This window comes from Neopsephotus bourkii, unplaced genomic scaffold (genome assembly GCF_033783945.1).
Source record: "Neopsephotus bourkii isolate Nb327-2 ecotype Australia unplaced genomic scaffold, CSIRO-AGI_Nbou_v1 NB_1373, whole genome shotgun sequence".
NCBI classification, from domain to species: Eukaryota; Metazoa; Chordata; class Aves; order Psittaciformes; family Psittacidae; genus Neopsephotus; species Neopsephotus bourkii.
In genome coordinates, this window is record NW_026901852.1 from 3,416,064 (window position 1) to 3,442,658 (window position 26,595).

The 26,595-nt window shown below is 38.2% G+C and overlaps 1 protein-coding gene across 2 annotated transcripts in view; it reads right to left on the reverse strand.

Moving 5' to 3' along the window:
- LRPPRC (leucine rich pentatricopeptide repeat containing) overlaps nucleotides 1-25,500 on the reverse strand; it is a 90,122-nt gene extending 64,622 nt beyond the window's left edge. Inside the window, exons 1-11 of one of the 2 annotated variants that reach the window (XM_061367184.1) lie at nucleotides 25,408-25,500; nucleotides 13,346-13,548; nucleotides 10,279-10,401; nucleotides 9,458-9,579; nucleotides 9,309-9,367; nucleotides 8,453-8,539; nucleotides 7,856-7,982; nucleotides 6,683-6,827; nucleotides 5,791-5,933; nucleotides 5,421-5,526; nucleotides 5,238-5,345 (exon numbers count right to left, since the gene is read on the reverse strand). In XM_061367184.1, coding sequence (XP_061223168.1) covers nucleotides 5,238-5,345; nucleotides 5,421-5,526; nucleotides 5,791-5,933; nucleotides 6,683-6,827; nucleotides 7,856-7,982; nucleotides 8,453-8,539; nucleotides 9,309-9,367; nucleotides 9,458-9,579; nucleotides 10,279-10,401; nucleotides 13,346-13,548; nucleotides 25,408-25,493 — 1,309 coding nt within the window. In that variant the 5' untranslated portion in view covers nucleotides 25,494-25,500. Of the gene's footprint in view, nucleotides 1-5,237; nucleotides 5,346-5,420; nucleotides 5,527-5,790; nucleotides 5,934-6,682; nucleotides 6,828-7,855; nucleotides 7,983-8,452; nucleotides 8,540-9,308; nucleotides 9,368-9,457; nucleotides 9,580-10,278; nucleotides 10,402-13,345; nucleotides 13,552-25,407 lie in introns of both variants that reach the window. The other variant, XM_061367183.1, reaches the window with a different exon arrangement.
- Between the last annotated feature and the right edge of the window lie 1,095 nt (nucleotides 25,501-26,595).

Sequence of the window (26,595 nt, forward strand, 5' to 3'; positions counted from 1 at the left end):
CAATTCACACAACTACACCATACTCCAGCAGATATGCATTTGAAAGCAACAGATACAAAATCTTAATAGATTAGCAATTATAGCATAGAGTTTTAGAGTATGCTTTTCAATCGCTCACACTCTTCTATCTGCAGAAACTTCTTACAGTAGCCCTAGCTCGTAAACTCTGAACCCCTGTCAAAACCAATTCAGGTATTACCATTTTTTTGCTGGTCTAAAAATGATTTGTCAGTAGCTGCAGGATACCAGTACCAACCAGCATATGTTTTTTTCAACTTGCATTTCATACTTATTACTTTAAAAATGTCCAAAGTCCCTGTCTTTGCCCTGGAGTGCCACCTATGGAAAAGTGACACTTCCATGAATATTTTATGCAGTGCACTATGGTGCAAATAATCAAATGTGAATTCCCTCTGAGCACTTGAAAATACATGCAGGCAAGTCATACTAGATTAAAGTCGCATCATCTGTTCAAGTTTGCCTTAAACAAAACTCTGATTTTGGACCAGAATCTGCAAAAACATGAATAAACAATTAATTACAGTAAGTCCTCCTTGATATACCTTTCAAATTTTGACAGCTAGTTTCTATTTCATGTTTTCAACTTTCCAGAAAATACATCAAGTCCTCTTATGTTGAAGCATTTTAAAATATAACTGTGTCTGTATCACAAGAAAGTTGTCTGAAAACCAGCAACTAGATACCACAGTGAACAAGGTGTGGTAAACTGAAGGTTTACGTTAAAATTTGTATCTAGGAGAAAGTAGAAAACAGGCTTGTTAAGCATCCCCCTTCCCTATCACCCATTAGGCTCAAATGTCTATTAGGGCACAGCTCCTGAGCAGGAAAGGGCATGTATTGAAGATTAGACCACCTGCACAACAGTGAGAGATGCAGAGCAAGGAGGAATACCAGTAACAATACTGCACACAGCCAAATAACTGCAAACTTGAAAAAAATAATGCTGGCACACATCTCTTCATTTCTAAAATGGCTCATCTACACCCTGGGGGGGAACTGAAGATTAATGAAAATCAACACTGAATCCTACAGTTTTGCATGCATTTTCTACCTCTCCGAGAGCAGAACTACTTTATTATCACATATTCCACAACACAAAGCAATGAAACATTCCCACTTCAATCAAAATACTATAAAATTGTTAAATACATGCATGAAATAGGATCTGAGCATCCTGTGTGTGGACTTTTAGGAATTCTTTGCTCCTCATACTGGAAAATACACTAACCTCTTCTCTCTCCTCATATCAAAGAACAGACTAAATAAAGAGTAACGCAAAGTACAGTGATACTCATTTAGAATGCTGCTGTCCAGAACTTGGAGAACACACCCCCAATACATGTATATTTACTTAGAAATATTACACATGTACTACTGTAGTGATATATTAACGCACATCAGAAAACACACACAAAAACAGAAAGTAAAAAAAGGATGAAATAATTACTTATTTTCACCCTACTCACACCCCAACTGATTGCCTTGCTACCCCATTTTAGAGACCACTGATCCAGAAGACTGGGTATGATGAAACCCACAGTATAGTCTTCTGGCCATCTCCCTGCTTGAACAAGAAGAGGTTTTTGAGGTTTTGGGCTGATATATGCACAGACTACAGGAGCTGAGTGTCTAATAATCAAATAACTGAGTGGGAAGAGGGAACAAAAGAAAGAAACAGGGAACAAAACACAGCCCAACTATTGTTCTCATTTTGCCAATACTCGAAACAGCACGCAAACATCCCAACAGAACAGATTCCAGCCTTGGTTTGGTACATCCAAGAACAAATACAGAAAAAATTAATTACAAGATGCTCATAATATCTGTGATAGAGCAGAGCAACTTCCTGCTTTTCAAGAAGTGAAAAGTGACACTTGTATTTTAGGCCACTTTTAATTTCCTACGCTTCTCTCACAGTTAAGCTGTGCTTCTTCCTAAAGCAGCGCCATCAGAACAGAGGGAATATCAAACGCACTTACATACAGTTATGCATGTGCAAGGGCAGTAAAGCCGGGCTTTAAGCAGCTTTCTAAGGAAACAAGAAACTAAAACTCCAGTTTGAAAACTGAGGTTGCATTCAGTAAAACAACGTAATTTAACGTATTGTTGCTGTGCTCTTAATTTCAGATGCGCACGTCAGTTGCGTGGCAGAAAAGTCTGTCTATAAAACAGTATTTCAAGCAGTTACATTGTGAAGTAACCACCCTTCTTCCCCTCTGGACTCAGACTCTTATTTCTCTTATATTCCAAGGTAAAAATTGAATTACCATTCAATTACCATGCTTTATGTATATAACAACATTTTAGTAGAAACTAAAAGTGAAATACACAACTGACTTTTATGAACTGACTTTAAAAAATAACATTATTATACAAAGATGAAGGGAAGCTACTGAATTTTCAGTAATGAAGTGCAAGTCAAAGATTTCTGCTTATTTATACCAGGCTCTCCTCGTTTCAGTGTATAATCTGATACAAGATTAATCTCAGTGCCAATTACAATTTCAGCTCCACCACGTATTGATCTTTCAACACCTGCAAACACTTTCCATTCCTAAAAGCCTAACAGGTTTTCCTTACATATGGAAATAATTACTTATCACCTTATATAAAAATATACATAAAGAGGCAAGAATGCCCCTCTGAAATTGGAAGCCTGCATATAATAATTGAAAAAGAGCTGTTTGCTGTTTCACAGTGGTTAGGCTCTCTACAGTGAATTTGAAAATAGCTGTGCTTAGTTTCATTCCTCTTAGCCATCACTTCATTGCTACTTTTCTTTCAAGCTCAACTCCATGATACAGAAGAGTTAGGGAATTTCCTTTGATATCTGGTGTCAGCTTTTGTTATAATAAGCATCAGATAAATATATAACTGAACATTGCTACTAGTTATACAATTGTTCGGGTCACATTATATGCACCGATTCAGACATTTGTACCCTGCAGTTCTAGATAGGTTCTGCTTATATTGTGCATTCTTTAATGACTATTTAGTCCATTGACTACATCCCACCAGATTTTTAATAGTTTTTTTCCTCAAAGTTCTTGTCCATTTTCTGTCTTGCTGACAGTGAGATGCAAAATTACCAGTATTAGGCTGGGCATTACTACTTTGTAGAGAAAGGAATTATTACCTCATTTCTGGCATGGGATGTGATACACTATCTATATAGTTTTGTGTATCTATATAGTTTCTTGTTCACACAGCTCTACTATTTTTTTCTGCTACAAAGCACTGTTCTGTTCATTTACTATCTGCCGTCACTTTTACATTCTCACTGCAGCACTATTTTTTTCTCTACTTTTACAAAACAGTTTCATGGTAGGTGCTTTTTTCCCCCTTATTTACTTCCCTTCAAAGGTATTGGTTGTATTTTCAGATAGCAGGTCTCATGTATTCATTTTTTATTACTAAATTTCAAAAAATGAATGTTGTGAGCTTACACATGGAAAAGAACAACTTGCTTCACTGCACCAGTAATAATTCCACTGATTCCTCACTGCAAAAGGAATTGCATAGATATCTTCTTCTGTATTATTGCAAAATCACTGACTTCGGTGGCATGCACACAGTAGTAACATTCCCATTTCACAATTCAAACTTGGAGACTAAGTATCAGGTCACAAAAACATGTTTGCAAATCCACAGCATTATCATCCAGACATACAGAAGTTTATGTATCCAATGCCTTTGCACATATACAAAGAAAGGCTCTCTAGAAAATGGCAAAGCCAGAATTGACAGTTTCTTCATCATTTCCTTCTCCATTTGCTTACATGACTTCCAACAGGAACTACTAGGCAAAGCACAGTCAGTTTCTACAGGCAACCTCTGATCTTGCCAGAGATCTCAAAAGATGTGAAAACTTAAGTTTCTCTAGATGGTCAGATACTGCTTCAGCTCTGGGAGCTAAGTCTAAACCTAAAAATACTTCTGATTTCCCTTATTATTGTGTTAGTGAAGTAAAATCTTCCATGGAGTAACAGAAAATGTGTTTCATCAGTAGGGAAGTACGAGACTGATTTCAATTTACTTATTTTTGGCAAAGTTGGACTTCGAGTCAGTCACAAAGGACAAAATTAAAACAACGTCACTTGATGCTGACTAGAATGGAACTTTCAAGCATTTGATTCTCTTCAAGAACAGAACTTTGAAGCATTTGAAAATCTGGGAGAAGACAAACTTGAGAAGTAGTCTAGCAGGAACAGAGCCTAAGGAGTTAATAAAAACTGAATACTGTTTTCATAAAGGCTTTTTGAAAAAGACTTGAGACATTTTTATAGCCAGAAACAATTAGGGAATACTTGTTTCAGCATTTCTTCCAAACTGGAATGTGACTGTATATATTTAAGATAAAATTGCGATATGAAGAGTCTGCTAAAAGCACTTTTTTTTTTGTTTGTGCATTTTGTTTGTCACCCAGTGTCACACTAACAACTCTGCATCTCATTCTAAAGCACATTATAATGTGAGATAAGATGAAAAAGACAGTTTTTTGTTTCCCCAAGGGGGAAGTACTTCTGTTAAAAGCATCTTTTTACAATACGATTCTTTCTGAATTACCGATAACGCAAACCGAAGAATTAGATACTGTACTCTAAAATTTAATATTTGTTCAATTCTTATTCATATCCCGTAGACATCCCCATGTGTAACAGGGGAAAGTATGTTAAATGCTTAAACCTACTTAAGAACCCCAAAGATTGAGCATTTTTGTCCTTCAATCAGTATGCTGTCAGGTCAGGCTCATACATTCAGCAATGTAAGTTCTCCTGCAGTTTTTATGATTGTAACAAAACTCATGTTTGCCTTATTAAGTCAAAAATAAGAAACTGGCTTGAACAAAGGTTTGGGTTTGCAGTCCAAAAGAGCTATTATAACATTACCTTACTTTTAAATTCTTCTCTCAGATTTCAGTTGCTGCAAGAGTTAGCTCCATAAAAGGTAACAAGCAGCAAAAAGAACCAGCAGAAGGCAGGAAGAATGTGAAGAGTTAAAAATCTGTCACATATTTCTATGCAAAAGTAGACTTTAAATTTGTAGATCTCTATGTAACACGATTAAGAAGGAAAAATTCTTTGCAAAAAAGTAAGATGTGCAGCAAGGTCTTCGTTTACTTTCAAGAGTCTGCTGAATCTCAAAGCAATGTTTTAGTAAAGATTTGTGCACCAGGTTTGCAGTAAATATAGAGGAGCACTTATCAGATAACTAACCTTTAAGATTGTTCTCTTTATGGAACCTAACCAGCAGCGGCCAGGAATAGTGAGGTCTGAGTGGCAGGCCTTCCTTTTTCATCGTCTTCATCAAGTCAATGGCTAAGGCTGAAAACATTCACAAGATAATTAGTGACCAAGTACTTTAAATCAGCAGAAGTAAAAATTAAATAAGCAGAATACCTGCTTTGTTGGCCTCCAAAGCGCAACGCAAAACAAATGGCAGTGGTGCCGAGTGTATTTTTTCTTCTTGTAACTCCTTACAAAACTGCTTCAGCTTGTTCATTGGCTGCAAATAATTTAAAATAATTATTTATCTTTCTATTTCTCAAATTGTTAAGAATGTCAGATTCTTCTAATGTTTAGGAAGCAGATACTACATATACCAAATATAATTCCTGTGTGAATTTCTACTTACTATACAAATTAATATGAAATACTAAAATCCTTTGTTCATTCTTCAAGAACTGTACAAAAAAATCTACCATTTTCACAGTTGTATAATACACTGTTATTAGTCTATGAGGGAAAAAAATACTACTATTCTGCATACCATATCTCTGTTTACACAATGTTGCAAGAAGAAGCTACCCTGGTCCACATTATCACGTGAGAAATTGGTAAAAGACTTCAAAATACGGAAACTTATATCTTCGAAGCCATGAGTTATCAGAGTCAAACACAGGTTCATTGCATCTAGCAAATGAAAAACAGAAAGAACAAAATTAAGTGCATGTAACTATTTTCATACTAAATCACTAAAATTAGTGGAAGCTAGCAAAGTAAATGCTTTACAAGTTTCATTAGCATACCTTAAAACATGATGAACCAATTAAATTTGAGACTACCCTTTCCAGATTTACATTTATCTATGAAATTCACTTTTTCCATTAGAAGACTATGCCAAAAATTACAGAAGTATCACCACTGCAGCATGACAGAAGGATACCAAATAACAGAAGGATACACATTTCCAGACATGTCAAAAAAGAAAAATGGATGAAATATAATTAACAGTTATCAATCAGATTATGCATAGTGGGATCCAAAAGTGACTTTAACTGTGGATAACGAAAACTATTCTCAGTGTTTAGTCTCCCTTTTAATGATATTCACAAAGAGCTGTCACAACAGAAATTACAACAGCGTTTGAGGAAAGGATTCCACACTTAACTACTTTCCTATAAAATCTTAATGATCTTTATAAGGTTACAAAATTGATTAACTTTCGTATTTAAGCAATTAAGACTGGTTTATATGAAGATTTTATACATTGTGATTTAAAGTACACTAATGGCAAAAGTATTATTTTCCCTAAGTACTTAAGAGGAAAGTACAAAATTACCTGTTTTCAATAACATTAGTTATTGTTGGGGTAAAAAAAGGAAAATGCTTTCCCTTTCCACCCAGAGTAGCAATCACTGTTGTAACAACCAAGAACATACCTGGAATTAAATCCTTCTCAAATCTTATGCGTTCTTTGATATCTTCAATGTACTGAGGATACCCAGCCTTGGCGAGGCTAAAAATCACCTGCATCAAAACCCTATCCATAAGGTACCCTTCAGTCTTCTCAATCTGTTCTAGAGTCTGTAAACCAGAATAAATTTAACATTAATAAACTCCAAAGTGACCCAATTCAGGATACATTTAAAATAAATAAAAAATAAAAGTCACAAAAAAGCTGTGGGGTTTTTTCCTTCTTTTAAAACCATGGGGTTAGATACATGGAATACAGTAGGGAGAATACACAACATCTATAGAGAGGGCCTCAAAAACACCTTTAGACTGGAAAAAAGAAAAAGAGACAGGTAAAACGGAGATATACCAGTTTCTCCCTACTAATACATATTAAAAAACCAGATGACTTTCACTGAGATGACTCATTGTGAGATGACTTTCAAAAAGAAATTACTTTGAAAAGGGGAGAATGATTAATCAATCTTTTGTTAATGTTTGGAAAGAGGATGGCTGGTGAAGATGTAATTTGTAAGTCACAGAACAGTGTGATGTTTTCCACATCCTGTTCCTTGATTTAGTCCACTCCACTCGATATTAAACTGAAACCAATTTTCTTTTTGCATTCCTTTCCAAATAGTTCTTTGATTTAAAAAAAAAATAGAAGAGAGAACTGAAAAAAAAAAAATCATGTACACAAAGGGCTGTAAGGCAGCATTATCTTATCTGTACTTCATGAATACCTAAGCTCTTGGTATGAACTCTCAAAAAATCAGTATTAGTGGAAAGATTCAGGGGCTTCAATGGGAGCACAATAATCAAGGTGTACTTTTTATTTATTTTCGTAAATAAATATATATCTCTCACATGCATTATTTGCCTCTTTTCAAAAAAAGACTGAATTATAAAATCACTCACTGGCAAATCTACCTTCTCAGAGTAAAAGGCAACTATAGAAAGAAACTGATTTTTTACGAATTACGAGACTGCTTTCAGTTTTCCAGCTATTCAGATAACCAAAAAAGTTTAATTGCTGCAAACTAGGAAGAAACAAGTTATAAAATGCAGTATTATTCCTCCTGCATGGATAGAAAGCATTCCAAAGTTAAACTGAACAAGAGATCAATCAAGTGTATCATTTAAAATCAAACTTAAAATACCTTTTTCATGCTGTCAGCATCACCCTTTTCAGCATACACATTCAGCAGTGATAAATAGGTGTCTGGACCTGGTTCCACACCAGCCATCCTCATCACAGAAAGGATATTTTCTGCACTCTTAATATCTCTAAAAGAATTCAGAAGAAAGACCCTCAGTAGATTTAATTACAATAAAGTTTATCGTGACTTCCACAATTACTTATTAAATTAATTAGAATTGGAAACAGAGACAGCAACAAGCTTAGAGAAACTTACTTTAACTGAGCAAATCCTGAAAGGTGAAAATGCAAATCTTTTAATTACTGTATTACTTAAAATACTCTTTCAACTTTACAGTTGAAAAAGTTCCAAACTAAGCACAGCAAATTTATTTTTCAAACAGTACAAAAGTACAGTAATTTATCTTGAAATGCAAGATTTTCAGACAAGAAATATCTACTTCCTTTGTTGGAAGTTAGTTTTGCTTCAAAAATGAAAAGACAGTCTTCTACATACTGTTATTCAAAACCATTACACTATTCTGTAACATGTAATTTTTCTGTACCGCATCACTTTATATTGTAGTAAAAAACAAAAGAAAAAGATAATAAACATTACCCTGATCTTGCATGACCTTTCACAAGGCTACTGAATACTGCCTCAGTGATTGGAAGATCTTTGTTCTTCATAAACCCAAGAATCTGACTGCAAAATACAAGACAATGAACGATTAGATTTTTTTTCCCTTTGAAAAGGTAAACTAGTGAGATATTGCTGCTCTGCTGGACAAGTACTGCATGATCAAACGAAATGAAATCTTGATGTCACTGAGCAATTACATCTGGGGACACTGCATAACAGGCTCATGATTTGGTCACCCTCATTTTTTTAGATAACTTGTATTTGCCACTTTGAAATACACAGACACAAGCGTGGGGCTGGTTTTTATTTGGTTTTGGGATTTTTTCTAATCTTATCTTCCTTTTACTTATTTCTTATGCCCAGCATTCCCACTGTTGCAATGCAAACTTGCTAAGATTAAAATGTTAGACAGATATCCAGGAAGCCCTGCGTAATAACACAACAACCAGAATTACTGCTATTTGCTCCTTAGCCCTCTTTGTTGTCCAATGCATTTCCCAATAGCCACTTTCTTACATAGGCAGTAAGCCTTCATAACATTAGGCTTTTTCATGCTGGCTCTAGAAATGACAAAGAAAGTTATTTTCTGAGCAACCTGAATACAACTTGATTTGATCACACTGGTCTAGCACTTATTTTTTATTTTGCTTGTGTAGATTCCTGCTGTCTCCAAGAAGCTGCTCTTCAGTACTTGGGTAAAATATACTTAAACCCCCTCTTCGCTTTGCTCGATTTATAAGAATTACACTGAAACGAGCGTTAACATTAACAGTAGGGAATACAAGATACAGATTTTGTGAAAATCCCTTTAAACATAAACACAAAAGAATACCTTGCTCCTTCAATGTCACCCTCATCGCAATAAGCAGCAATCAACCTTTGGTATGTAACCTACAGAAAACAGAAAGGGCAAGTTAATGATTTCTATCCAACAAATGGATACTGCTATTAAGAATGAAGGTATCATAAAGGTGTACTTACTCGATTGGGCTGCACATTGGCTTCCTCCATTCTGGCCAAGAATTCAGTTGGAGAAAATTTGTGCTCATTCTGAAGGTAGACTTTAAGCAAAGCATTATAATGGCTTGTATCATACACAGCACCTAAGGAAATATTTCAACCACCGTCAGTGAATGCAGATTCTCTAAATTCAACATTATTTTATAGCTTTCTCAGGTATTTAATTTCATATCAATTTTATTCTGTATGATCTTTATGTCCAATGAGACTGCTTCCTTTTATCCACCTTTAAAATATCAGACATATATTTAACAGCACATACGCTTATAAAGGCTAAAACATAAGAGCACAGTAACATGAATGCTTGTGTGCATGTTATTTCGGTCTCTGCAGCTGTATTTATTATACAGATTCACCAATATTACTATCAAGAAGCAGTTCACCTACTCATCAGCTATACACAAATAATTAAAATATCACCTGATAAACTAGCTGGTAGCACTAGGTGTATTCAGCTCAACAGATAACACAGTAACATCTGACATCAAGAAAAGTAAAATGCATTCTTACAGTAATAAAAGTGAAGCAAAAGTCCATTTTAAACATCTTACAAGAAAAATCTTCAGATTTATTATTAACACCCCTAGATGTCAGTATAACTCCCAGAATAGGAAATAGGTCTCTCACCTGAATATTAAAACCTAGTGATTATTCGGTTATGTGTATTTGCTGTTACAACCTTACATTTAAACATTATTAAAATACATTCAGTCTTCTGTTACAAAGAAAGTAACTGAAGCTCACAGCTCTTCTTGGAAGAGGGACTAACAAAACCAACCTACCCAGTTCTTTCATCTTGTCCCATATCACATGGGCTAGTTCTGTTCTTTCAGGTGACAATACCTCTGGTAAAAGAGCACCACAACTTCTCAACAAAAGCAAGGTCTGGTTACTCCCTGGACTCCCTGCAAGTGGAACACAATGACAAATTTCTTTATAAATAATTATGCATTTAATATTAGAAAATAAGATTCTAAATAGACCCACTGAAATATGTAAGCATTTTGTAGAGAACAGCATCTTCTCCACAATTGAAGATTTTTACAAATCAGGATACCCAAATGATTAAACAATGATGATGCTATTATGCACTATCATAAAAAAGATTCACAATAAGACATACCATTTAGTACAGTAATGAGCTCTGCTTAGCAGAAATTTTAAAACACGTAACACAAAATACTAAACTTGGGTGATCTGGTATTTTAATTTCCCAATCTAAGTCCTGTAGATCATTTTATCCTAACAGGGACTTAACTTTCTGGTCAATTTCTAAAACAGCAGAATAATTCATACCACTTCCATACTACCACAAAACTGGTATTCAGAGACATTCCACATTGAAATTTGTATTTCCACTTCTGCTCATGCCCAATATAAAATAAATGGGACAGTTCACATCTAGAGAACAGTGAAGGAACCTGTAGGAATATTTATCATCTCCGACTTCTGCACTACCACCAGAATATTGAAAAAGTAACTATAAATTCATTTGCCTTTCTTGGACTTTACTACTACTCCTGAGGCAAAGGAAGGCAGAGCTGCCACATGTATCACAGATTACACAATAATCTGGAGACAAATTGTTTTTCAATCTCATCTTCATAAGCAAACCCAAACATTTCAAATAAAATTGAGTTTCCTCAGAAAGCATCACAGTGCTAAAAAAGAGGGGGGAAGGGGACAAAAAATATTGCCTATTTGTTTCCTATCAAAGAGAATGTTACATTGCAAAAGTAATTTCATTTAACAAGAAGCAACACAAATGTTTGCATCAACATAAATGATGAAAAAATGCATAAGGTTTTCTATCTCAGAGATGTACAGGCAGACTTGAAATACCGAGACTGCCAATATTACTTGAAGTCCAGAGCATCATTCACGTCTTACAAGTTACTTCTAAATCATCATGCCAACACTCCAAAGTTGTGTACAGCTCAGCACAGAGGCAGAAGCTGTTGCCAGTAGAGATCTCCAGCTGCTGCTGATTGCTCTATTTTTAATTTTTAATTACAGAGAGCTGTAGAAACAGCTATAAAATAACAGCAAAATAAAATCAAAACCCATCGACACCAGAAAAGCTATACACCATCTAGAATTAGATCTCCAGGTACCAAAAAGGACCAGCAAATCTAAGATACCACATAACTATTGTAAACTACATGCAAGAGCACAATCTACAGCAGAAAGTTTGTTGATACTGTGTAAACTCATGCAGGAAGAAACACAAACAGTAGTGGGGAAAAAAATAAGCAATAATGAGGAAAGAAAACAAGTAACTTAAAACACAGAGAGGGCAGGTTCAAACTGCAAATGGGGATTTGAACTTCCTACGACATAATGGAGGGGTGAGAGAAATCATAGTTTACGGCATAATTTAAGACTGACATTTTTAAGACTTTTTAATCCCTGCATACGATTGGTTCATGTAATAAAAACACCAACACATCTCCAGTTTCACACCACCAGTGTTATGCTAGTGACAGAGTACTGTGAAAGGCAGAAGAAACAGGAAAAGGTTTGGCAGTATGACTATGGAAAGATGCACAACTACACATACAGGAAGCACCTTTGGGCATTTTCTGTGTTGCAGTTAGAAATGGAAAAACAACACAAAGGCAGGCAAGTCTTTTTAAGAAAACAAGAGTTACTAACCTCCCACACTTCTGCTAGATTAGTTTTCAACATTATTAATAACAAAAGACTAAATTTTTCATCTGGAAATATGTAATTTATTCTTATAGCATCCTAGTTAAATCTCTTGTGAAGTTCTACACTTTTAACTATACTTACACAACCCAAGGAAACCACTGCAAGCAGTTGATCTTTTCTTAATCCACATTCCTAAAAACTGTGTAACTAATCAAAGATCATAAAGAACTGTGATTTGCAAATAACCTTAGAGACACAAAATTGTTGCGAATCCACACTCACAAATTATAAGCTTATACCTAAAAAAGTCAAAAAGCTGTCAGAATCGGGAAGAATACTATAAGGGAAAACACTAAAAAGCTCAAAAGAAAGAGAGCATGAAGTGAAGACAGCTTTTGAATAGTAAACCACAAGACTTAAAAGCACAATCCCAGGTATGTAAGGGATTAGCAGTCCAGAGCAAAGTTTAAAATTAATACAAAACAATACATGCTATCACTGATAAATATTAGCAGTAGTACTCAGTATATTTAGCAAATATCTCCACTGATTAATCCTAACTGGTACCAAATTGTGGTACCTGGTTCTCAAAATATTGATGTAGTCTATCTTGAGCCAAAAAAGTCCCAAATATGTCAGAATTAACAATGCCTCAGCTGCTTATTTTTGGTTTACTTAAAAAACAAAACTTTCTTGTCCTGAGTATCACAACTACCTGGGAATGGGGAAACTTGGGGATCACCTCGACATTTCCCTGTTACAGTTTCAGTTTAAAACAAATAACCTCTTAAGGATAGCATGGTTTATTACAGACATTTAAAAAATATATCCTGTATAAAAGGGAGATAAGATCCCTGTTTGGAAAGCCCAAAACAGTTATATGAGGAAAGCGTAACATTACCAGGTTAAAAATCTACAATAAGCAAGGCAGTACAATCAGACACCTTAAAAGTACGCTGAAGTTTTATAAGACTTAAAAATTCACAGGCAAAGAAAAAAGAAGTAAACGTGTGCATTCAAAGTAAAATACTCTCTAAGGCATTTTATGTCTGTGCATCAACGTATGTAGCAGATTAAATAATGCTTACAGACAAAAATATAAATGAGAACTCTTTCAATTAATTTCCTTGGTTTGACATACTGTTATACTGCAGCTTCAGCTTAGCTTTCCTTTGGTTTTAAATGGAAGCAACTCACCTGTTTTGCAAATTTCATCAAAGACTTTTAGTAGGAGACTCTTAGGGATGCGGCCAGTTTTTCTGACAGAGTTATCCAGTTTGTTGAATGCCCAGTCAAACTGCCATGTCCGCCGGGTTGGAACTTCTGAAACTGGTTCTTCTTTAACACTTCCCTCCTGCTGAGGTGCAACCGTAAGGAACCGTATTTGGTGCACAGTGTTTCTACTTAAATAAAAACAGAAAAACAAAAAGAGTACACTTCTGTGAGTCATTTTGCAACTACAAGCACATAATGTCAAACAGATAATGCACCTCTTGCTGATGAACAGTTCCTCAAAAACATTCCATATTGCTATATAAACAAATACAGGTGATTCATTTCAGTGTCTTTCTACTTAAAAAATACACAGTCATCTACATTTTCTCACAGTGACAACTCTGTCTCTGAGATTTTCAGCTGGATTCACCTCAAGTTAAATGGTTCAAATGCCATTCCCACAAAAATAAAAACTTTTTAAATCACAAAGTGCTTTAAAGGCCTACTGTCCTGTTACAGCTTCTCAAAAGATCTCAGATGCTTCTGCAAAAATCACTCCAACAACAGCCACAGACATCTCTTCCACAGCACAACAAATTGTTTTTTTGGTTAAAAAAGTTACTACAGAACCCAGAGTTTTAGACAACAACAGCTTACAGAACAACAGGATCATTCCTCATTCTTCAGGACTTATATTAACGAGTGTGAAGCTGCCATAATGCAATGTAAACCAAACATCAACACTGGATTTCTCTATGGTACTGCATCCAACTCGGGGGTCCCCTACATAAGGAGGATATAGACCTGCTGGAGCCAGATCAGGGGAGGCCACAAAGATGCTCTAAGGACTGGAGCACCTCTGCTCTGCAGACAGGCTGAGAGAGCTGAGCTTGCTCAGTCTGGAGAAGAGAAGGCTCCAGGGACACCTTAGAGCAGCTCCCAGTGCCTAAAGGGGTGACAAGAAATATGAAGAGGGGCTTTTGACAAGGGCCTGTAGGGACAGGACAAGGGGGAATGGCTTTAACCTGACAGAGGGGAGATTGAGATGAGACATTAGGAAGGAATTCTTCCCTGTGAGGGTGCTGAGGCGCTGGCACAGGGTGCCCAGAGAAGCTGTGGCTGCCCCATCCCTGGCAGTGTTCAAGGCCAGGTTGGACACAGGGGCTTCAAGCAAGCTGCTCTAGTGGAAGGTGTCCCTGCCCATGGCAGGGGGTTGGAGCTGGATGGGCTTAGAGGTCCCTTCCAACCCAAACCATTCCATGATAAATATTTATTTTCTCAAAATAATGTCTGACAACAAGAAGCATAATGAAAAAGTGTTCTTATTTCTATCTAAACAATAAAAGCTTGCCCATTTTATTGCTTCCTTTAAAGAACAAGTTGACATGCATAAGAATAAGAAAATAGCATATCTGCCATAGCAGAATTGTGAACGACCTGTGCAGGTAAAATTATCATTACACACCAGCATTTTTTGAAGTGTCTTCTCAATTGTCCTTACAGCTTCACAAAATAACTCAGACTACGCTCCTCCAGAACACTATACAAAGCAAGTTATACATGCTGGAGGCAAAAAGAAGGTTCAGCAGCTTCTGAAGAAGCTGCCCTTCCTCATCTCTGGCTCTAGACAGCTCTTCAGTGAAATTCCTGGAAACTTCCTAGACTAGTTAAAAACCTCCCCAAACAAATAGCTGTTGTATTCCCTGCTGCTACACACGCTCCAGGAGTCTTATGCACATTTCATTGAGACAGCAGCCTAAAAGCGAGGAGAGCTGGCATCCTCTACAAACCAACTCCCATCCTGGAGCTTTTTCACAGGTGTGAAAACTGCTGGCTAGTTTCTCACCAAAAGATAGTCCTAGTTTAAGGCCTTAGGAGTGGAAGTCTAATAGAGGAGAAAAAGCTTGCTGGCAATTCACTACTTCAGCAGCATTGGCAGCAAGCTGCTAAATGACAGAAAAAACATAAGGTGGGTGTGTATCATCGTGGTGGGAAAATCAGACTGGTGGTTTACCATCTGGTTGCCTCTTGTGAGTAGGAAGTAGCCCAAACACCACTTTTTTCCCTGCTGTTTGAAATAATGATTTGATAACTGAGCAGTCCATCAGTTCTAGGAGCAAAATTCTTTAAATAAAACCAGCCTGAATCAGAGTCTGTTCCATAATAGGGCTGGGAGAACAGTTAAACAGGAGATGTCTGATTTCTGAAGGCATTAAAAAAATCCTTTAGTAATGACGAATGTCACTACCACTGCCTTGAGAAAGGCACTACCTTTTTCAAGCAGGCAAATTTTACATTGCCCGATCTCAAGTTCCTTTCTGAAGAACTGTTCAGAGTCTAGCAAATAATCTGCATTTTATTTGACTAGGGAAAGGACAAGAAAGAAAGAACTGAGTAAGAAAAGGAGAGATCCCCTCAGTATCACTGGTAACTCCTCCTAGATGCAGGCTCTCAACCACTCCATTGCACTAGCCTCTATTTTATTCAGACCCCTCTTCTGAGCTATTTTAACTCACTAGCCTGGCACAATACCAATTCAGCCACTTTGGCAAAATCTAACAAGTACTGTTCCATTAGACTGCAGTGGAAACAGCTCATGATGTCCAAAAAACACCACAGTGAACCAGGAAAATAAATGGAGTAAGAATAGGTGGCTAAAATCAGAGAAATCAGGAAGGAATCCAAGAAACTGAAACACCACTTTTAGTGATAAGCAGCTCAGCAGATCAATGCCATCAAACTTTTTTTTGGTTACTAGTAATGTCATGTCACTACAAGTATTTCCAAGGGTATCTTTTTCCCTGATGCTTTCTTGCTTCCTTTTCCTCTTCTTCTACCTCACCCTATAACCAGACAGGGTACTTTCCCTAAAACAGAAATCATTAGACTAATTTAAGGAAAAGTCAGCAGTACAACGTAAGATGCTAAATCTTAAGTCTTCTTGGATGTAACAACCAAATGAGATGTCTACAAATTGAACTCGTTAATAACACATAAAGAGCAATTCTCAACTGTGAGCAAGCCATTGTACCGCTCTAAGAATGAAACTATTGATTGCAAGTTTATTTTTTCTTAAAGATACAGATAAGAAAACGGTATCATCCACTCTTACACCATTAAAAAAAGCTACTTTAAAGTTTTTTGGAGTACTTCACGTGAGGATGGAAAAAATGCTTTGCAAGCCAGCAGCAACACAGGCCTTTGTAAAACAGACATTTAGACTTGGATTTCCATTAACATTCAAAACACAAGTGGGCAAAGCTCCTGTGCTCCAGAGTAAGATCAAAATGTCTTTTTCTATAAAAATCTGCTATTGCTTTATAGTATTTTGCAAGTTATTGAATTACCTTGTGACACATAGCACACTTTAACCATAAACTATTTTGGTTTCTATAATTCTTAAGTCCTGAACTAAAAAACTCATCTTTGAAAGGTTCTCCACATGTCAGAGTCAAAAACATCTTAAAGCACCTGCATAGCTCCATCAGCCCCAGTATAAATAAATATATATATAAAAATAGTATGGGCATGTTCAACATACACTGGTTTATAGCATGAGAGGATTCTAAAGTTTCATTTATTACTAAACTCTCCCTGCTTAACATTTAGCAAGTTGCTGTTTCTATCATCAGTTCAGTATATCAGTTGATAAAGTTACACATTGTAAAATATTATAAACTTACATGAACTGTTATTTTCATACACTAACTTAACCTTCTGAAAGATCAGCAGAATTGGGCATTTCTATTTACACACCTCCCAGATATTATCAAATATCATACTGGTGTTTCTCTTCATTTACACTGATTACAGACATATTAAGAAATGGCACCATGGGAGCATGAGTGCCAGTTTTAGACAGGGAGAAAAAGTAAGCAAGTATAAAACAACTTGAGGAACTCAAACTTCAACTGGCATCCACCTACATTGTCATTATCAATCTTGAGATACAGCATCTTTGAGATGAGACAGCATCTCTGAGATGAGACAGAGCATCTCTGAGATGAGATAGAGCATCTCTGAGATATAACAACATCTTTGAGACATCTTTGATGTCTGAGCATCACTCGGGTGCATGTTATCCCCTATACACGTTCAGCACTTGAGTAGATTAACATTTTAATCACAATTTAAGGCACTGTGTAATAGTTAAGCCAATCCCATAGTGAGAACTTAAAAACAACTGTGGCTTCAAAAGCGGTATGAAGTTGCAGGCATCTACTGTCTTGAATTCGGTTCTTAAAGCTACAGTCAACTAAGAACACAAAACTTATAAGAATATGGGGGGGGACGTAAACATGCTGGGAGCTCACTATTCTAAAAAGACAAGAAAGACAACTACCAAAAAAAATGCAAACTTAATAAATTAAGGGACATGGTGTGAGGTTTGATTTCAAGCAATCAAGTGAAGGAAAGAGGAATGCAATAAAACTGAAAGCTGATACTAATGGCACAATTTCCCCATGAAAAAGAAGCACCACGCAACAGCAATCTTGAACAACCTTGTGCAATTCTTCTTTCCATTTTTAGAAGTTAAGAAAGAACAGACAATTAAGAGGAATTAAAAAAAAGGCTTTTAAATATAGGAAAGATTATTTTAGAAAATACATATACCTCCTAAAATGGAAAAAAAAATCATATAGTGCTTAGCTTTCAAAAAATTAAAACTGCAACCATACTGTAAATTTTAATCATTTTACATGACTAAATTTTAACAAGGAGATGGGGGTGTAGCTAAGAATAGGGAAGACTGAGCTAGGTACTTTCTAGAAATGTTAAGATACGTTATATTTAAGACACACTAATGGATCTTACTCAATCTCCAGTCCTTTGGAATTACCTTTGAAAATTCATGCAAGTTTTGGGAAAAACAGAAGCATAATTAAAAAAAATAATTATGAACTGACGTACAGGCTTTTGGCGCCATGTTACCTGACAATCTCCGTCAGAACAAGGAGATATGATGTACTTTTAGTTAGAAAAATGTGATTAAATAGTTGTAAAAAAAAAAAAAGAAAGAAAAAAGACAAAATATATATCAAATTAAACTCTGCTGATCAGGATTTGTTTCAAAACTGGGAATATGTTTTGTTCGATTCTAAATTAAGCTATATCCTGACCCAAATGGGAAAAAACTAGTATAACCCATGCGCATTCAATGATTTTGTTAATAATCTGGACAACAAAAGGGTTAATAAACTTATTACACCATAAAGGTAGCAAACTCTTAGGAGAGCCTCAGACTTCAGCGTTATCTTGATTACTTGATGTAATGGTCTGAAACGAGCAAAAAGGAAATTCAGTACAGGCCAAAGTTGTATATTTTGGACAATGCAGAAACATGAGCTGGTATACAACTGGACAGGCAACAAAGCAACCAAAGTAGTACTGAAAACGAGCCACTGCTAAACATGAAGCATCACGCAGCAAGAAAGAAAACTTCCGTTCTTTAGCTCCTAACAGCAGCAACACAGATGAAATACAGAGAGAATCAGTCTGCTTGTCATGATGCGTTTACTCATAAAAACCAAGTTTAAAAGACTCATCTATCCCGTTCCACCTTCCAAGTAAAGAAGCAACTGCACCTAATCCATCAAGCATCACACCGCTAATATTAGTTGTTGTAATATTAATTGTAACGAAGTATTAGAACAAGATACTATGACAAACCTTTTTATTTAGAAGCTTATAAAGACTCGGGGGGGAGGTTTATCACACATGATCTTGGCATTTCTGATCATGCCTTGGTCCTAGATGTTAGATTATAGTCTTATGACATAGTCATGTTTATCCAATTATTTTAATTAATTTTTTTTTGAGAACTGAATGCTATGCTACACAGTAAAATGGTTGATATTTCTCCCAGGGCTGCAATGAGGGCCAAGTGTTCACTTTCATGGATTAAACATCATTTTAAGATTTTCTCCATATGAAACACCATCTTTTGCAAGCACGTGAAGGAAAACAACAGACTTCGGATCTGTTTAAATCAATCTGATTCTTCCCCAACAGATTTCTCTTTACTATGCTTCAGAACTATGTTTCTTTGTACCTACCCAGAGAAGCTCAAAAGGATATATTAAACCCTGTGAAGTAATCTCTCTCCTACTCCCACAGTGACAAAATTACAAGTAGCCTTCTGATAATGGAGCTTTTACATAATTGCACCTTTCCACCTTTCTCAGCTTTGTCTACAACTGTCAGGGTTAAAACTGTAGACCTTGCCAACACAGGAAACGTTAACTAATTATATGTTTGTAATCCCACACGCAACCACCCGCTATTTAGTGGTAACTTCTCACCTCCAGTTTATCTCAGAACATTTGGAAAGTAGCTGAAGACAAACTCCTTAAAAAAAAAACTGACAAAGGGATGAAGTGTGCATGGGGAAATTTATACCAAGTCAACTGTACTTGGTTGAAGGGTTTAGTAAGAATCCCAGTGCCCTAATACAGTACTTCAATGTTTCCCTTATATCTAGAGCAGACTAAAGGCAGTGTGTCTTCAGTTTCCTAAAAGAACACCTTATACACCAGTCTGAATAAAAAGTGTCCCATCTTTCCCAAAACTCAAGTAGATGGTTTCAGTGCTCTCCCAGGCAAAAAACTTGCCTAATTCCAAACATTCAAAAAGAGAATTACCAAGCCACTGTATGGATATTTGCCTCCCTTTATCACAACCATAGTAAGGTAGCTGCTATGCTTTTTCTAATACAAGTACTGAATATTTTGTTCCTTCTAAACTAAATAAACAAAAGGTATGAAAAAGTTCTCAAGCTATAAGCCATGATCAAAGTAGTAGAATAATGAAAAAATAGTTTAAATTACTGTACATAAAACCACTGCAGACTTAACATTAGCTACATTTACTAATCTAAGACTAAATATACCATCTGAGACCACAGCCTGATTCACTTAACAGTATTCCCCCAGTCTTAGCTATGGTCACCTACAAAGACAGCCACAATTTTCAGGCCACTGTATCTTTGTTTCAGTGAGATACAGGAGGATTCTAAAAGAGAAAAAGAAAGTATAGCTTTTTTCCACATACACTGAAAAACCTCAAGTTTCCTGGAGAGTATCTAAGAACTTTGCCCAAGTGATTTGCAACAAACAAAGCAGAAAACCTTTGCTTTGTGCTACTTCTTAGGAAGCCCCTAGACATTTTGTATCCATAAATACATACCACAACTACAACAGTAGCGCAGGTTGTGAAACTTTACAACACAGGGTTGCTTCAGTATCATCAAAAGCAAGTTTACTGAATGCCTCCTCTTCATCCAAAGCCAAATAATTGCATTATTTTGCTCATGCAGCATAATTAAGCACCCAGTTCTATATTTTCACTATGACAGTGAAGTCAAAAGCAACTTGCTTGCAGCTAATTAAAAACAAACATACCACATTGAATCATTAATAACTTGGGTTTTTAACTTATGGTTTACCCAAAGATTCTTTCAAAGGGTATTCTTCCTCCCATCCCATGAGTGTGTTTCAATCTTGTACAAATGCAACACAATGTACCAAAAGGCAACAGTCTTTATAAGGACAACTTGAAAAGCTTTGTACCTAGTATCCTCTTGCACAACTTTATCAACAATCACACCTCTGAACAGAACATGGGTCTTGCAAAAAGCAGGTTTCACAACAGCACAATTGCTGTTCGGGGATAAGCTCTTAGCTCCACAATCCCGAAACCTGACATTTAAGCCCATATATAGGAATCTAAGACCAAAGAAGTGACAGAAGACGTGCAAGACTTTGCTCCTCAACTATACTTTCATGACCTATGCCTTAGGAGGCGAATTGGTTTCCTCCTTTCTGAGGACAATAAGGTGTCAACTTCAGGACGATCCCAGCACCTGCACATCTAAAAGCACAGTTCAGCAATACAGCTGCATTGATCTAATACCACAGATTTATTGCACAGGGCTCTCTCTTCTGCCAGCAGTCCCACGCTTCTACAGTTCATCAGATCCTTAAATGATACAATAAAACCTGTCCATCTCTCAAAAAATGTTTTCCTTGCAGTCTAGCAAATGAAATCAGCCCAGTGGCAGGTCCAAGGAGCACCCTGATTCAGAGCAGGACAAGCTGGCCAGCAACAAGGGGGTAGTTGGCATGGGAAGAAAGGAGCCAATACTGTTCCTCCCAACACCAGCTTTCCCACAGCAGAAAGCTATAACATCAAACCGTAACATAATCCCCTGGTGTATGTAGAATAATCATTAAACTTTCTGATGGTAACACAAAATCTGCTATAAACATTTGTGGAGAGGCTTGTTACAGCATACTTGACAGTCAGATCCTAGCAGCAAACTTAAAGATCTCTTCCCTTAGTGAAGTTTCTGCAGACAAAGTTCCAGTAAATACTTTGTACCATATAAATCAACTAAAGCTTCCTGTTGTAGATCTGAAGTTTGTTGTATTGGTCTGTCATAGTTTATCTTGTTATAATTGCATGGCATGAGACTGATGACATGTATCACAGTACACTTTGTACTTCATACTACGGGTACTCAAGTGAAATTTGCCTTAGATCTGATTTGCTATGAGATGCTTCTCAACCGTCCAATGCAATCAGATATCTACTATCCTAACCCATTTTCTTTGGGTTATATCTAGAACTTCAGATTAGTAATCAGAGCAGTACAATGCTTTGATGAAAATCTCTGCCTGAATGTGAATGGTTTTTGTTTCACATATCTGAAGAAGTTAACAGATTTGCAACTTTTTTGTAACCATTACTGTTATTAAACTGACTTTATTATGTTCAGTGCTAAAGCAACTACACCAAGCACACCTAAACATAGAGTTGTTTACCCAGGTCTCTTGCAAAATGCTAGATTATTCCTTGTTATTTTCTTAAAACTGTGGGTGGGTTTCCCCACTATCCCAATTAGAACTCTAGCAATATTCTCTGGAACTTACCGCAGCAGACTGCATTTCACGCTTAAAATACCATCTCAAGACCTGAACTGTGAGTATACCAAGTTTACATGTCATCCATATGTCATTCTAGTGCTTCAAAAGAGGTCCATTTCCATAAATTAAGGCTTAAGTAAAAAGAGATGATAATGAATAATTATTTAAAGTAAAAAATGTAATTACATTGTGCATTTATATGTGCCATTTCAGTTCATAAATGTTACGCTTTGGTCCTAGAGCACCACTTGTGCACGGGGATGCCTAAACACATACAGTAAAGTGACAGTAAGACAAAGATTTTTAGTGAAAAATGCTCTTAAGAATGAAATTACTGGACAGAAAGAATGCACAAATTCAGGTATTCTACTCAGTCTTGCTTCAATATAATTCACAGTTTAGAATGAAACCTAAAAGCTATGAAATAAATACCACTGCTTTTTCTTGTGAATGTGTTCTCTAACAAGAACCTTAACTAAATGTAGCCTGAGAATTAAAGTTTCCAGCATTATTACTAAACTATCCCGCATTTGACCCCACTCAGCCTTGAAGATATAGAAGAGTATTACCTAGTGCAAGAAAAAAGTGTTTTTTTAGAGGGGGGGGACAAGTACCAAACCCCAGCTGTTACAGCCAAATTATCACTGCATTTCCAGAAATGGAGTTCTAGAAAAAAAGCACTACTAGCCCTCCATCAAGTCCTATGTTACTTTCAGTATACATTACTTCTTGCAACAAACTAATCTCAGAAATTAAGCTTCCAGTCAAGGAAAACAAAACCCAGCTGAATTACCACAAAGTAGGTAAGTTTATTTACCAGTTGCAGCTATCTAAACATGTGATTCTGTTGCCAATCATACTGCAGACAGCTTTCCAGTTTCCTGGTCCTTCCTGCACAGGTCTACTCCATCCTTCACAGCGACTTTAGCATTTAATCATCTGTTACACTTCAATCACTAAAACCAGCAGAAAACTGTATTACCTTTTACCTGAGATTTTGGTAAGACTACTGACTAAAATCAACAGGTTTTGATAAGCACTAAAGCAAGTGTAGGTAGCAACAGCTTCCTTATTTTCGTGGTGAGGCTTCTCTCTACCAGTTCTCTACTGCTGGCTGTTCCCATGCCTTCTCCTGAACTAGCTCTGGAACTCATCAAGCGCTGTGCTTGAATGTATTTCTCTCTCTAGAGTAACAGAAAACTGTTCTTGTTTCCTACCAGGAATTAAGTTACGCTGACTTAAGAGGGGCTGCCAGATCTGTAACAAGGCACAAGCAAGACATGACAGAAGTACTGTTTCCCTTTGGTTACACTAGGTTATGTCAGCTCATAAAACTCAGCGTGTATGCTTATTGCTTTTTTATTCTCAAACATTATGCAAAGATTTGTTTATAGCATCATGTGGACATTTAATGAGAGATTAATTCCAAGCTCAGTCACTAGCACTAATTAAAGCTACATGGTGATACTTTTTTTTTCAGTGAATAATGCTGAAAAGTGTGTTCCCATATTCAGAGCTAATGGGAACACCAGCTGCTATCTGAATAGTTTGTAAGGTAACACTTCTACACACCAGAAGCATTATATTCCCAACCACCCACACTGGATCCTCACTAGGTTTTGCAAGCGCTACAAAAATACAGCAAACTTTCATCTCCTTGGAAGAAACAGGTCTAAACTTCTACTTAGCTACTCTTTTATATTTAGCAGCTGTAATTATAATCACAGCAAGTCACTTGACATAAGTGAAAGCATCTCAACCCATTCCCAGCTTCCTCTTTTAAGACTTTGAAATTGGACACGGTAGAAAGTGAAAACCTAATCTGAGCAAGGCTCAAAAGTCATAAAACCTTCCTCTCATTCACAGGCAATCTGAGAACCTGATGACAATGAAATAACCCATGATGTTAAAAAAAGTTCGCACAAACCTTCATGTTACTGTAACAGCACATTTGCTGCATGAAATACAACAAATACCAAACTCTTTGACACAGCTATCATTTGCACAAGATGCTTCCTTCTTGGGACATGTGATTCAGGAAAAAATTACGGAAGCAATAAGCTTGCCTATCTAACAGAACCCTTGTGATTTGAAACCAAGGTGCTCTGCAAAACAGGCACTGAAATGTTGTACATTTCACTGCGTTGGTACATTGTGCAAACGTACATTGTACATTTCAGCGTACAATTATGACATGTTTGCTTATGTACTCAGGACTGAGCTTTTTGCATTTCTATGCTCTGTATTTCATGCTTTGCCTAGAAAAAGGTGTACTGAACGACCGTTGGGGTCCCTTCCAACCTGGTGTTCAGTGACTCTATGATCCAACAGGTATGAGACCACAACAGAAAGGATCCCAAAAGTGTAGCTGTTGTGCACTGCAACTGAAGAGAAAGCTCAGCTCTCCCAAAACTAATATTATAAACAAAGCAAACAAACAAACAAAAATAAATAAATAGAAGGATTGTGTTTCCAAACTTCCTGCCGGGCATCAACCACAGATTAGTGTGGTCAAAACGGGGACAGGCAAGCACACAGGTGACCTTCCCACCCTAAGTGCATAATGAGAGACGGAACTATGGCAAAGGAATGAAGACACTCCTGATAACAGACCCTGCGGGGCACGAGGGTCACTGTAAGCTGCCCGGATTCCAGCTCTACGGTTACCCCAGTCAACAACTACCCATCCCCGAGGGTCTGCCCCTCTGCGACCGCCCTCACACCGCATAGCCGGTCCCTCGGCAGCAGCCTCCGCGGGGGCACAGCGCCCTTCGCTCTCCACAGGGAGCAGGGCACTCCGCTTTCACACAGGCCCAGCAAGACTTCGCTGCGGAAGGCACGGGCCGCCCTCACAGACCCACCAGGGCTCCCGCGGCCTCTGACCCTGAGCTAACCCTGCCGTGCACACGTGGTCAGAGGACACCGCACCAGACCGGGCCGGGCCTCAACGCTCCCACCGGCAGGGTCAGGGTTCCTAAGTATGCACCATCCGCTGCAGGCGCGCACGGCGGCCTAGCCAGCAGCGCCCTTGGGCACGAGGGCCGCCACCTCGGCCGGCCCCACCGCCACCTCCGCAGCCCGCCGGCGGTGGCCGTGCAGCCCCGCGGCGCAGGGTCTCACCTGGCGGGAGCGGGCGGGCGGAGGAGGGGCAGCAGACGTGGACAGAGCGCCCGCAGGCGCCCGGCGGAGCTCAGCAGCGCAGCCATGACCGCCGCGCGCCGGACGCGAAGGAACACGTGAGCGGGGCACGGCGCTACTCCGCATGCGCACCAAAGGGCAAAGAGGGGCGAGAGGCACCGGGGCTCCGCCTCCGCCGGAACATGTGATGGGAGGAACCATTTGCCTCAAAGCGGGGGGGGTCGCCCTCCCTGCTCTCGGAATGGGTCTGCTCAGGCATAGGCATCGTTCTTAGCGTCCACCCTGGGCTGCTGATGGGACACTCCATGCGAGGCTGGTGGCGCAGCCAATCGGGAGTCACTGCGGCGGAAGGCAGCGTGGGTGGTGCTGCTAGCTGAAGGGGAAGAGCGCGGGCTCGCTCCCAGAGGCGGAAGGGATCAGTAGGAAATACCGCTCTCCCCAGCAGGTTCGTCGGGAAGCTTGACACCGCCTACAGCGCAATTCCGCCCGTCCTTGCCCATGGGAGGCAGTCACTACTGCGACCGCCGTTAGTGGCCGTTGGCCGCTGCTGTGGCATGCCGCTGCTGTGGCATCCCGCTGCACCGCCCGCTTCCATGGGGGCTCCCCGCTGTTCTAACGTAGGTTGTGCTGGGGACGATAGGCGGTCCCCGGCGGTTCTCCTTCCCGCAGGGCTGGAGGCAGGACAGAGCTGCCGCTCGCGTTCTGCGGGTTGTTTTGGGACACCGCTGGAAATGGCAGGTGTAAAAACCTAAGGTTTTCAGCGTGTCCGTAATCGGAAAACCTCCGCCAAAGATCGGGCGCTGGTTTGAAACTTCACCACCTCCACGTCCTCGTCCTAGGAGCGAGATGCGAGTGAGAGGCGGAGGAAAGAACACTTCAGTGGGGAATCTGCCTGAGCGTGGCTGTATCTGCTGGTGTTTCATTTTAGCTTGCAGGTTAAGCTGGTTCCTATGACATAAAACATTATTTAGAGTTACTTATAAGTTAAGTACGTTTTCATAAAGAAAAAAAAGGCTTCTTTTTGGCGATAAATTCAAATAGTTACTCCAGGGAGCAGTTTGATTTTTATCAAGTCGGCTACAATCATCTGTTTCTGATTATGCTTTCCTTGTAAAGACTTGCACAGTCTCCATCAAGGTGTGAAGGGCCCAGTTCTTTAAAGTTATCGAC